Source organism: Pyrgilauda ruficollis, unplaced genomic scaffold (genome assembly GCF_017590135.1).
Source record: "Pyrgilauda ruficollis isolate IOZ18807 unplaced genomic scaffold, ASM1759013v1 scaffold23, whole genome shotgun sequence".
Classification (NCBI taxonomy): Eukaryota; Metazoa; Chordata; class Aves; order Passeriformes; family Passeridae; genus Pyrgilauda; species Pyrgilauda ruficollis.
In genome coordinates, this window is record NW_024522539.1 from 7,646,172 (window position 1) to 7,660,401 (window position 14,230).

At 40.0% G+C, this 14,230-nt stretch overlaps 1 protein-coding gene across 2 annotated transcripts in view; it reads left to right on the plus strand.

Annotated features, from left to right (window-relative positions):
* The window catches only part of ARNT2 (aryl hydrocarbon receptor nuclear translocator 2), a 95,567-nt gene that overhangs the window by 47,201 nt on the left and 34,136 nt on the right, over positions 1 to 14,230 (plus strand). For both annotated transcript variants that reach the window (XM_041469237.1, XM_041469238.1), the window contains 3 exons: positions 6,598 to 6,700; positions 8,675 to 8,740; positions 9,129 to 9,214. In XM_041469237.1, the coding sequence (XP_041325171.1) occupies positions 6,598 to 6,700; positions 8,675 to 8,740; positions 9,129 to 9,214 (255 nt within the window). The remainder of the gene's footprint in view (positions 1 to 6,597; positions 6,701 to 8,674; positions 8,741 to 9,128; positions 9,215 to 14,230) is intronic.

Sequence of the window (14,230 nt, forward strand, 5' to 3'; positions counted from 1 at the left end):
CCCCCCTGCCGTGGGCAGGGACACCTTCCACTAGACCGAGTTTCTCAGAGCTCCATCCAACACTTCCAGGGAAGGGGCATCCACAGCTTCTCTGGGCAACCTGTGCCAGGGCCTTGCCACGCTCAGAGTGAAGAATTTCTTCCTCATGTCTAATCTAAACCTGCCCTTCTTCAGCTTAAGGGCATTTGTCATTGTCCTGTTACTCCATGCCCTTGTAGAAAATCTCTCTCCGTCTGTCTTGGAGGCTCCCTTTAGGTGCTGGAAGGGGCTCTAAAGTCACCCCAGAGCCTTCTCTTCTGCAGGCTGGACAATCCAGCCCTCCCTTTATAGCAAAGGTGCTCCTGCCCTCTGAGCATCTTCCTGGTCTTTGGGCTAATTTGTTTCAGGTTTTATACTGATACATCCAGAGCCTATTACTGCATATAAATAGGACGTTCAGCCTGTAGTCTTCTCTTGGAAGCATAAATTTAAGCTGATGTGCCCTGTTAAGCATATAGGTGTCATGAGATTTATATGGACTTACTGAGAATCACTGTGCATTATGTTATTGAGTATTTTTACCTACAGCTGCAGCATTTTGAGAACTCTTGTCAGTCATGTGAGCTTGGACCCTATTCCTAGCTGCACCTCTGCTGCTGACTGTCTGCAGGCAGGCAGAAGTCATTCCTTTGGGTTCAGTGACCTCACCTTTAAAATGACAGTAGAGGTGTCAAAGTCCTCTGGAAGCTGCTGTGATGTCTGCTAGCAGCAAATCCGTGCTCCAAGCCAGTTATTTATTTTGTATATTGACACATTTATTTATCAGTGTATTGCACTGCAGTGGGGTGGGGCTATGGGGCTGCTTCCTGCTGCAGGATAAAACCAGCACATGAGCTTCTCCCCTTAGTTTGTCATTTTAAGTTAGGATGGTCTTAAGTTCACCTGTGTTTTCAGTATTGATGCTGTTCCTGTTGCTCATGTGTTTGCTTTCCTCTCGATGAGGGGGCAGAGGGATGCACATTTTGTCAGTACAGTTTTATTAGGATTGCATTGTTTGGTGTGTACTCTGGGTATGTGTGTGGTAGGTAAGTCTTTGCTTTTATGAGCCTTGCCTTTATGTAAATATTAAACCCCAGAATGCTAAAAAAAAGCTGTCCATGTTTTGGTTTTTTTTTTTTTTTTTAAATTTGTATATTGTTCTATTTGTATATTGCCAAATATACAAATATTTGTATATTACCAAATATACAAACTTCTTCTGGTTTGTGTAAACATGAGTTCGTGGAAGGAGAGTCTTCAAATGCTGTGTTTGCAAGTTGTGATTCTTAATGTGTTCTGTAATTTTTTTATATTGAAATCCACAGGGTGGATATATATTTATTACACTTAATCGAGCTTAAAGCACTTGCTGAGCTGCACTAAACATGAGATAAAATTGTATCCTTTACAGTTGTGAGGCGTACATTGTAAATTTTTTTTGTTTTGTTTTAATTGTTGAATTAATGCAGAAGAATTGCTCTGGCATGAGCTTATCAAAAGTAATTTAATATAAATTGATCAAATTTAGGCTATTTAGTCTTATTGGAGATGTTTTGTGTATGTATTTGTAATGCATCTGTTGTTTTGAAGAAGAGCTCTGTCAGCTGAGCACCTCAGTTGGTGTAAGTAGTAATCAGTGCATATGTGTAAACTGATAAATGGCAATTTCAAGAAAAGTTTCACCTTGTCTTCTTTAATTTGACTGTTTATCTCAAACAGTGACCTGGATCTTGATTCTCTGCAAAGTGTAGAGTAGTCAAAGCTGATCTTTTCTAAGGACTTAGTGTACTAATACAGAACATCATCACAGAAATACTTTGTTCTCTGACCCTTGAGTTTGAGGGTGAGCTTACATTTGGAGCTGTGTTCAGCAACAACAGTACCTTGATCATCACTTTGTTTTTATTTTTAATTATTTCTTCTTGTTTTCCTCCATCCTGCTCTTGCTTTTTCCGGTCTTATAGTAAGATAAAGATGGTTTTAGTTTTTATAAGGATTTTTGGGTGCAGTATTCCTGTGTTCTGTTTGTCTTCCTTGAGCAGCCTGTGGAGTATTTTTTATGAACACAAAGTCATCTTTTGTTATCTTGTCCAACCCAAACTTAGTTTATCCTTTATTTTATTTTTCCTGGAAAGAAATATGTAGACAATCAGTGGCTGAGAGTAATTATGAAATACCTAACTTCTTCTTTGTAAGACAAGACATTATCATCTAAAAGGTGAAACTTGCTGGGTTGCTGAAGGTATTGAGGTCAAAGTGAGAGTCCATGTATTAATTCAGACTGTTTCCCTATCAGATCCATAATTCTGTGCAAGACAGGAGTCCATCTACTGATGAGTTAGTCGGAAATGGAAAATTGTATCATGTGCTTTGCCAGCAGTATTTCTGTGCACGTGAGGCCAAACCAAATTTCTTTTGCAATCTATGAGCTGGGATTTTCCATGCTGCAGACTGGATGTGGGCACTGTATGGTTGTTTTGGACCAAACCATTTCAACTTGCACTGAAATCCTTGCAGAAGAATGTGCTTATGTAACAACCCTTCTTTCATTTAAAGACTGCAGCATTCTTAGGAACTGGGGATCCAGGAGAGAAAAAAGCATTTGTGGTAGAATTAGGTGTTGAAGTTTATGGAGTTTTGAATTTAAAAAAAAAAAAAAAAAAAAAAACAAACCCAAAAAAAACCCCAAACCTGAAAAATGTAAAAAGAACAGACTGTGTCTGATTACCAGGCTATAAACCTTAGCATGCATTGCATAAACATGGAGGAAAATTTTCTAACAGGCTGGTGCTATTGTGTGAAAGTGGATTTGAGCCAAATTCCCAGATTTGAAGCCCCATGAACTTCAGTAGGCCCAGGCCAATCCTTGGCTTAGGTTCTTCTCAAAGCATTGCAAGAACAGAACACAAGTTTGAACATTCTCAGTAGAAATTGGAGACCCAAAAGGGGAAGGTTTGTGCATAATCCAGTGGCTGTTTGCACACGCAAGGGACACATCAGTGCCAACGTGAAAATTTGCCCCTTGATCATCATAAGAATGTTTTTAGACCATCTTCGAAAAACACCCTGCAGGAAATGTTTCTGGCACATGTTCTCAGTACTTGAATCTGTTATCTCTTTCCTGGTAAGAGCTTTATGTGGCTTCTCTAATTCTACCCGAATAATGAACTTGCCCATTGTCCTCAGCTCCGCGTGCCTGCGTGCCAGCCCTTTCCTGGCACAGCAGCTGACATCAGGTTCCTGGATCACACAGTGGTTTCCTGCTTGGAGAGCAGCTGGTTTATTACAAGTTGAAGCAATGCTGCCTTCTGGATGGGGACTGTAGTGGGGAGATTTCAACAAACTATCAACCATACCCAGAACAGCCAAAGAGATTTATGCACCCATTTTAATCAGCATTTTGCTCATTTGTTTGCTTTCCCTTTCTCAGCAGAGCAAACTCTGGTTTCCTCTGAGCTGTGCAGCTGCTGTAAAGGCAATAAGACAGCAGTGTCAGTCACTGCAGGGCTCCTGCACTTGCTGCATCCCAGGGTTGTGTCTGGAGCTGGAGAGGGGAAAAGTTTAACATGAAAATGAGCTACATGCAATTAACAGTTTATGGGGAAGCTCGTAAAGGATCCAGCTGGTGGTGGCACTGGGCTGTTACATGTCTCTTCTGAAGAAACTAGAATGAGAAATTAAAAAAACACACACATGCACTGTTCAGTTAACAGAAGTTGTCAGAGAATCCTGGAACATTTCTTATTAATAAGAATATAATTTCCAAGTTCAGCATCACACGAGCTTTGTGTTTGTCCCATGGAGAAACCTAAATGAGCATTTATATCACTGAGGATGCTGGAACAAACAGAGATAGGAATACTTTTTAATTCTGTGACAGAGCTATCATCAGGACATACCAGCTGAGCTGCCAGTGTGACTAAGGTGCAGTTTATGCCAGTTTGCTTGATTTAGTCTAATAATCTATAATTCATTATAATTCTGTATATCATTATTTAGCCATGTTTAATCTATAATTCTTCCTCTTTTTAATACAATTTGATCATAAGATTCTATTAACAGATGAGACACAAACTGCTTGTTCTATTTCAGAATCTGTAGTATATTATTAGAGCTCTACAAGGTTGACATATGCATGCTGGACTATTGAAACAAGCTGCAGAGAGAGCTTTGTCATAGTATCAGTACAGCAAACATTTCTCTGACTCACATACCCCCTGCAGTGATTTTGTAAGTCAGGGCAAAATTTAGAACTCTTATTTGTTATCTGGTACATATTTCAAAGACATTGCCAACAAAAAGCTAAATTTAAAAACTCTGGCTTTTGTTGTTGGGGGTTCCAGACAAAAGGAACATGTGTCAGCAATTTTAGACTTAGTGGCCACGTAATTGTGAAATATCTTCTTTTTTTTCTTTTTTCTTTCTTTTTTTTTTTTTTTTTTTTTTTTTTTTTGTTATAGATGCTCTTGGATAACAAAACCAGATAAATTTCTATTAGCTGTTTGAGTTACATTCACTGTCAGTGCTTTTTGATTAATATTTGGTGTCTCTTCAAGAATTTGCATTGGAATGAAAAAAGAAAGTGAACAGAAGACAACTTTTCTTTTGTTTGCATGTATGACAAAGTTATTTTGTCCTAAGAGAATGTTGCTTTTATTGGTTTGATTTGACTGGCCTGTTGACATGGACAGCTTTGGATCCTGCTCATATATCCTGTTGTTATGTGCTTTATTGTATAATGCCTTCATTTCTGAATGAGATTGCCTCCAGCCTGATGGTATTTTATTTCTCTGAACTGTCTGATTAGTTGGTGGGATGGAGAAACAGACTGTGACTTTGGCTATAGAAAATGTGACAGACTGTCCAGTGCAGGGGAGGGGGAAGTGTGTTAAACTTCAGATCCATCCTGCATCGTGGGGTCAGCACAGCTGAGCTGGGAGATGTGGTGTGATTTCTTCCCAGCTCACACCTGAATCATAGACCAGGATTAATACATAGCCCAGTGCCTTAAATTGAAGCACCTTTGGGAGTTGTTCCCCAGGCTTGCTGACTTCTTAACCATCTGAGATATACCTTGGAGTTAACACCAAGTGAGGTCTGACCTTCTGTTGGCAGGGGTGGCTTTCCTCCAGAAGGAGTTACCTGGAGTATTCCTGAATACTGAAATACTGCCTAGTTCCTTATTTCAAAAGTATTATGTAGTGATGATGTTCCTATTCGTGGATGGAAGTAAATATTTAGAGGTAGAGTAATTCTGAACTTAGTGTTTGGCAGTAGGTTTATTTCAGAACTTCATTTTTGGACAGAGACTTTTAGGTTAGTCTGGTAAGGGAGACTTTGACTGTATTCTGCATGTTTTCTTCAGTTCAGTACAGACAGAATAGATGCCTTATATTGTGTAAACCTGGCTACTGATACCACAGTGAAGACTTAGGCTTGTATGGTTTCATTTACTGAGAGATACCCACCTTAAACACGTGGGTTTGTTCATGGCCATGTGTTGTCAGCACTGGTGGCTGTCATCTAATAGCCTGGCAGCTGTTCCACTGAATTTCTCTGGCCCACTGTCACTTTTGTGGCTGCATCCAGCCCTTGAGCATTGTGGATCTGGTCCAGTGAGTCATTTCTAGTCTGTGCTAGGTTTTGTAGTCATCTCTTAGCACTTGAGCTGTAGATGTGAAAATCCATTCTGTTAGTTCTTTGAAGATAAGCAGAAGGATTCTGTGTGATACTCAAATCCCTGATCTGAGCCTGTCTGTAGTAATCAATCTTCTGTTTTAAATGAAAAATTAATCTGTTACCCCCTTCATACCTTTGCATGCATTCCCTCCCTCGTGTCCTCTCTTGAGTTGACTTGGTGGCTGTCATCCCTTTGCCAAGCTGTGCCTGTGGTGTGTAATTCTGAGAGTTGTAGGGAGCAGGGTCTGGCCCTGAACCTTGCACAGGCTTGTGTTGCTGTGTGGTGAATCAGATCATCTCACTGATCTGAAAATAAACTTTAAAATGCTCTTGACATGTCAGTTTTTTAGCAGCTTTAAAAGGGCTCCAGCACAAAGGCTGTTGTGACAAATCCTGTACCTCATCATTAAGGAGAGAAGTTTGGTCTTTTGTGCATCTCCCCATCCTGACAGCTGTGACTGAGGTGGTGCTGTGGTGAGAGTGTTCTGGGTAGGCACAAGCACAGGGGAAGAGGAGCAGCTGTTAGGGGACTGGTAAATGTTGCTTTATCCACAGTTCTGGTAAAGAGTGGAGCAAGCAGATCAAATCAAAAGCTGTGCCTGCTGTCATTGCCTTGTTTGCCTCCAGGCATTTGACTCTGCCCTGGAAGTTGGTCTTGGGCCAGCTGAGGAAAGAGCCATCACTCCTGTGGCTCAGAGTCAGCTTTGCTGAAATCTTCAGTTAAACCAGCACATAACTGATTCTCCCCTGTGAGACCAGCATCAAGGTTTTTTTGTTGGCATTTTTTTCCCCTAACTGGGCTAGTGGCATTCAGCTCATTAATTTCTTGTTATCTTAGTTGCTAGTAAATGGAATTAAATTTATGTACTGAACACCAGTTGATCTCCCTGGCATTTCTAGGACGAATCCTGGACTTGAAGACGGGGACAGTAAAGAAAGAAGGCCAGCAGTCCTCCATGAGAATGTGCATGGGATCCAGGCGCTCCTTCATTTGCAGGATGAGGTATGCATTTACCCTGTGTTCTACCAGGGTTCCAGTCCTGGCTCAGCTTAGACTTCAGACATTTTCTTGCACTAATTTGGCCTTGATGACAAACTAAAGCTGTAATGACACACTGCCATGAAGTATTTCTAGAATACTTTATTTAGGAACTGGAGTGAATCTGAAACTAGTCTTCCTTAAGGACAAAACAGCACCTCATTTCTGTTGTAGTTATTCTTATGAGTGTGGGGTGTAGGTTGCTTTTTCCAGAGAACTTCATGACAGCTTCACCCCTGGAATTGTAGCCATTCTTTTCTAGTAAAGTTGCTCAAATCGATACCTTGGGAACAAAGCTTTCGCAAGTGTTATGAACACCCAGCTCTGTGTATTTTTTCAGCAAACCAAGAATATTAAAAGAATCTTAAAGATAAACAAGAATTCAGTTGCAAACCTGCCAGCTATGTAGGAATTAGTCTAAGCCTGGTATGAATTAACCAGATGTCAGCTGGCTGATGCTAGATAAATGAGTAATTGTTAGAGGGTTTTTTGATTTGCAATTTTCCAACTTCTCCTGCATTGTTTGGGCTTCTTTAAAGAGATTTGTCTGCCCAGTGCTTTTTCTGGGGGGCTTGTGAGCACTTCTCTTGTTTTAGTGCTAGCAGGCTAAAATGCCTGTTGATATTGCAATAAGATTTTGTCTGTAGTTAGGAGGGGAAAGTACAAAATTGTATCTGTAGGCTCTGTCCAGTATAAATGGTGATAACAGCACTGCAAAATTCATTACAGAATGAAACACACAAAGCGCAGTATTTGACACATTAAACTACAGATACCTGTACTTTGGTAATGTGGTGGATTTTTCCAGTCCTGTGAGGGTGCTGAATGTATGGCTCTTGGGTGCCTTTGTAAGGTGTTTATAGACTTTATATGTGCAAGATCAGGCTTCAGAGCTATAGAACCTTTTTCCCTCTTACCTGGGAGGGAAGAAATACAGCCCAGCAGAGCAGCACTGAGAACACTGCTTTTCCTTCCTCCCAAGATGCACATCATGTTAGGAGGACTTGTTTGTTCAAAGAAAACCAGGCCTAGTGTCCTGTTTGCAGTTGTTCCCCAGCTTTCAAAACAGTTCAGATTGCAGTCATTTCCTAGCACCCTGATGCTGTAAACTCCAGTGCATGAGAGTGACTTTACACACGCCCCGTAACCCCACTGTTTTTGTATTTCTAAATCTTATTTTAGTTGTTCACTTCTCCTTGGCAGTGACTGATAAGAAAAAAAAAAATTAAAGGAATAAAAAGAAAACCTTCTGGGAAGAATGGGCCTCAGATAATATGAATTTTCCTTGTGGTTTCTTCTTTCATTGTTGTTATTATTCCATTAAAAATGAACTGCTTTTACCCTTCAAACTATTTACTCAGCTTCAGATGGATTGTTGAAATTTTACAGTTAGGCATACTTATAAATATCACAAAATACACATGAGCAAGTGTTAAACAAAGTTACTCGACAGTGTAAATAGTTTGATCTTGCAAACATTATCTTAATGTCTGCAGACATTGTAGCTGGTGTATGGCAGTGGAATTTTTCTGTCCAGGGAAGCTACAGGAACACTGAGATTGGTTTGTGTGGATATTTGGTGGCCTGACATATTTTTCTCTAGTTTTCACCCCTGTTTTATGGCTTTTTGAAGTGTGTCTACTCTTTAGCCACCCTTGGGATATCAATTTCAAATAGTCTTTATACTGGGGGAGTGTGGAAAGGAATCTTTTTCTAGTCTCTTTCATTTTTCTAAAATAAAGAAGATTTTTATAGCACATCCAAAAATCAGCCTGTGGAAGCAGCATGTTTTACATAAACATGAATATGCAAAATTTTGCCAGGAATAAGTATCCATTATTGTCTGCTTATATATGGTAGTAAGGATCTCAAAATGCATTTTCATCATGTGTATTCATATTCATTTTTGAGCCTTTTAAAATATTCATTTACTTTTAGGTGTGGAAATGCTCCTCTGGATCATTTACCTCTGAACAGAATAACCACCATGAGAAAAAGATACAGGTACTATTACTTAATTTACCACAAAGCAGCTGTAGTTGCCCTAAGCCCTCTCATTTGCCACTGGGTTATTGCCCACTCCAGGAGTGTTACCTGCACACACTGGATGCTTTTGCAAACAAAATCTCTTGCATGTGTCACTCAGATTCTTTGTCTTACACCAGCTCCAGCTCTGAATCAATCTTCAATATCTTTCTCAGAGAAATGTTATAGAAAACAGCTACAGCTTGAATAGCAGCATTACAGAGCTGGCAGTACAGAACCTCAGGTTGATTCTCTGGTGTTTCCAGCATAACTTACAAATACTGGTAAACCATTAGTAGCCATAGTTTGAAAGCATAAAGCTGTTCTGCATGTCAGTGTGATGTTTTTGTGTTTCTTGTCCATTCAGGAATGGCCTGGGCCCTGTGAAAGAAGGTGAAGCTCAATATGCTGTTGTCCATTGCACTGGCTACATCAAGGCTTGGCCACCAGCAGGTTTGTATCCCTTATGGAAGACAGTGTGCACCAAACTGTCCTTAGGACAGCTGAAAACCTGGCTCAGGTTTCCTTGCTGCTAGAAAAACAGGAAGACTTTTAGTGGGGTGGCTGATTAAAGCTTACCTTGAGAAGCTTTTGGTAAGAAAAAATCAGCTGTTGTGCTCACTCAGGGCATCCCTGTTTTCCCTGTGACACCCTTCTCAATTTCATTGCCACAGAGGACCTGTAGGAATTGCCAGTAATGCAGGATTCCACAAACTGGGGCCAACAGTTTTCAACTTATGTTGATAAACCAAATGTAAAAATGGTCTCATTTTGAGAAGGTGGACACAAAGGATTGTGTACCTCTAGAAAACACCAGTTAATGCTTTTATACTTAAGTGCTGAATTGCAAGCACCTATGTATGAAAATGTGTAATTTCACTTCAGACACATGGAAGTTCTCAGTAATGGTGTTACTTGAGAATGTTCAGTGTTTGTGATCAATTCTGTTTTGAGGCTGTTTTTCTGGGAATCAAGTCTCGGCATACTGCTTTGATCTGTGGAGAAAAACATTTACCTGCTGGAGCTCAATATTACATATGGGAGTATTTACCTTTGAAAAATTCCAAGAGGAGACAGTGGAGCTCATCCAGACCTCATGATGAGTGGGGTTACCTGACCTTGGCATTTGCAGGAGTTGAAGAGGTTGTTTGTGATGTGACAGCGCCTGCTGGCATGAAACAAAGAATCAAACCAGGAGCTGCCGTGCCCTTTTGTGGTTGTACACCACGGCCATAAATCACATTGATCCAGGGATTATGAGTCCTAAGAGGTGGTTTGTACCAAATGTGTGCAGTGGTGTGCAGACAGCAGCGTGCAGATGTGAACTTCTTGTTGGTTTTTTGCTGAAATGCGGTTTTGGAAGCAGAGGAAAACTGCCACTCTTATTGCTAATAGGATTTAATAGGAATCAAGATGTTCCAAGTTTGCTTCTATCTCAAAAGTATGAGAGCACAGTGTTTGTAGAGTGCTCTGAAAATTGATGTTTTTTCTGTTTTGTTTTCTTCTACAAAAAGATTTACTTTTCTATTGGAAATTCTAAATGAAATTTAATTCATCCTTGATCTATGGGGTGTCTCCTCAAGAAGGTGTAGGTCAAATAAGATTTTGTTTAACCTGGAGGAGAATCTTGCTTCATGTTATGGGATGTTTAAAGACATGTGACTCTTCAGGGGTGTATGTTGCTGATACAGAACTACAGATGCATGAACTCATGTCAGCACTAGGTCCTTATGTTGGCAGTGTGTGCCCTTCAGCCACCAATTCTGCAGGACAGCTTGGGATTAAAGGGATCTTCTGGGTCTTTGAGTGCCCAGTGGCCAGGTATCCAATCCCAGTTGGCGTTAGTGAGGTCTTTTCCCCATCTCAACTCTTCCAAAACCTTGCTGCTTATTACTTCATGAGAAGTTTTTATTTCACTGAAGGTCAAATGGGAGTTTTCATGCCTAGTGCCTCTGTGTCTCTCCAGTGTTCTGCTGTGTTTCCAGAAGAGGTTATATCCTGTCAGCCTGGGCTTTGCAAAGACAATTCAGGCCACTTCTACTTTCCATTCTCAGAATGCATTCTCTTTACCCTTGTGACTTTTCTCTGCAATTGTTTGTATTTTCACTTGACTTCTCAAAATGTAGGTCACTGGCACTACACATTCTTATTTCAGATGAGATTGTAGTGATAGATAACACAAACAATATTTCCTGTCTTGCCTGGCAGTGTAGGATACAGCATCCTTCTCTTTTGTGTGGTTCATCCTGCAGGCCTCCTAAGACATCTGATATAAATTTATATGTCTTCCAGGTTGCCATTTTCTCACTTGTCAGCTGCAAATCTTGCTTTGAATTGTGTGATGTTTCAATTAGTAATATCAAGTTCCATCCTATTTCTGTTGCTTTAGCTTATGACTGTTACTGTTCCCCAAGTGCATGCTTATGCATTTAGTAATGTTGGATTTCATCCCATTTCTATTACTCCACTCCTCAAAATCACATGGTGCTCCTTATGATATCCCAGTGCTCCTCCACAATGTTAATTCCTCCAAACTATAGCACAATCCTAAGGGATGTTTTAGATTTTGACAGCCTTATGTGGAATTTCATTGGTCTTCTATGTTACCATCCAAATTGTTACTTCTATTAGTCATGTCTGGGTGCCTTTTCCAGGGCACACAGAATTGAATCAGGGCCTTTTTCATGAGTGTTTATTTGCCTTTCCAGTCTTCCCCACTTTGTGTTGATGATTGTCATATATCCATTGACTTTCAAAGTTGATGGGAATATCCATGGGCTGAATTGTTCCCCTATATGTTTGAGTAAATAAGTGACAACATCACTCCATTTGTTTTTATTTCCAGTAGTAATCCAACTTTGCAATAATCTGCAAAGCAAATGAGATAACTACATCAGTAATGGAATTTGCCAAGGCTTCTCTACCCTGTAATAAAATTACTTTGTTGAAATCAGCAAGCCATGCATGGTCTCTGGATTCTTGGGAATAAATGGGCTTGTGCTAAATCACGGCTGTTTAAAAATTCAGTGATCAAAAAGATAATTTTCATTTATTTTTCAGTTGCCAAGTGGACGCTGGTATAAACTCCAGATCCTTTTCTTTCAAAGGATGTGAATTATATTGCTAATATACAATATGAAGTGTACTTTCACAAGCAAAACAACCAATATTATCAAATGCCTTTAATCTGTGTTCAGTCTCAATTGTTTAGCACTTGGTATTTTCTCTTTCTGGATTGAGTTGCATTGTCTGTGGCCAGTGTTCAGTTTTTTTAGTCCCACGCTGAATAAATCAGTGTTGATACAGAAGCATCAAGAGAAGAACTGCTTTGTGATCATTATTGGTGGGATAGACTATTTGACAGTGCTGCTGCAGGGAGGAGTCTGTGCAGATCTGAAGTAATGTGAGTACTTCAAACAGGTGAAAGTGAATAAGCTACAGACAGCTGGTGGTGTATTTTAAGGACTGGATTTGTTGTGTTATGGCTCAGGTCTGTGTTCAGCATGAAGACACTGGCTCATCCAGCCTGCCTTTGTGGTTTTTCTCACTTTTGTGGAGCAGCAAGGCTCATGTACTGGCAGACTGTCATCAGCCCCTTCTTCACTGAGAAAGGGGAGAGGAAACAGGGGAAGCATCCTGCCTCAGCCTCCATTCAGGCTGTGTGTTAATGGTCTGTTCATTTTTCTCCATTGCACCTAAAAGACAGGTAAAATTAAGATCAAGTGTAAAACCAGGCATACCTACACACTTCTGTCCCCATGAGTTATATGCTGGCCTCAGTTAATCAGGTGTAAACTTGGTGTGGAAGTCAAAGGAAAAAGCAGTCGGATACTTCACATGGATGTTCCAGCAGTCATGGTGTATGTTTGGTTAAATAATGAGAGTGTGGTGTGGGGTTATTTTGAATGAGGTAAAAGGTCCCCTTGTTTGAAGCTGACTGAGCAGCAATCCCAGTCTTTGTCCCTCTGTTCCCAGCAAAGCAGCTCAGATGGAACTTGTGATCCTCAGCCTAGACAGTGCTTCAAGTTCGTAGCCAGTCATAAAACTGAGAAGTGCTGACCTTCTCCTGGGTTTTTTTTTCCTGTTTTCAACTTAAGCAAGATTTGATTTTCTTCTGGTTTTTTTTTTCCCATCTGAATACCTCATTCCTGGAAGGAAATGAGTCTTCTGTGGTCCATATGATATTTTCCTAATAGGTTTGTTTTGCTTTCTTTTTGTGGCATAAGATTTGGTGGAGAGAGAAGATAAAGTCTGTCAGGATGTTGGTAGTTTTCTGTAAATCAAAGCCAGGATTGGCACAAAAGCACAGAGTGAAGCAAAGAGCTCGATACATGTTTTGAAACTTCGAATAAAGAGTCAGAATAATGTTAAATTCAGATAATGTTGAAATCTCTTTTTTCTCTTTAGTTAAAAAAGAAACATTTTAGTCTTCCAAGTCAGACTTACGGTAACATCTTAACCACAGCATGCCAAAGCTGTTAGGTTATTTTAAAGTTTTGGCCAGAATCTGGACATTTGTGCAAAGTACTCCCTCTTCCAATACAAAACAAAATAGTTGCTTGAATATTCCTTGCAGTTCTGTCATTTTTAAGGCTTTATTTATTTTTTTGAAGAGTGGTTAATTTAGTTTTTATTGGGATTTTTCATGAGATTTTTATCCTTATTATGCTATCCACAGCCTTTTTTGTGAAAGCCTTTTTCCATTGTTTTCTATGAGAGATAAAGTCACGCAGTGTAGTTCCTTCCCAGGCAAGTAACTAACAAGAAGTCCATCTAATGGAGACAGGCATTATCAGGGAATTGCTAGTGACCACTGGACACTTAAATTCCATCTTTTTAAAGAATTGTAAATAATTTATTTCTTAGTGTAGTGAAATAAAACCATAGATCCACCAACACTGTTCTGTGTCTCACAGAAGATGTGGGGCAGAAGGGTAGAGAAAGAAAGCAGAAAATGCTTTTCTGTTGTTAGAGCTGCCTGGAAGCTCATTAGGAAAACTAAAAATTTCCTTACATCCACACCAACACATGCTGTTGCCCTGTGGGAAACTCTTTGCTGGTATAGAAGACACTTGGAAATTAAATACAACCTCTGATGGCACAGCATTCTATTTGTGATGCTTGCTTGCAGCTTAGCTGTGCCAGTTGTTGATGTGAACTCAGGCAAGCACAGCACAGTATTTATTATTTGAGAGGGGTGTATATTTGGTGTTGAGAAACAAACCCTCTCCCAGGGTTACACATAAAGAATGTGAATAACTGAAGGATGTTTATTTTGTTGTTGCTCCGTAAAGGTCATTTTGGTGGCTGATTTCCTTCAAGCTCTTACAACTTTTTTTAGCGATAATGATGGTACTTGGTGATGTTAAGGAGCACTATTGCATTGTCTTAAGAGCTGGACAAACTGGTAGAAAGTACAGTGCACATCTTCATTTACCTGCCCATACTGGAGTGTGTTCAATAGGAAGT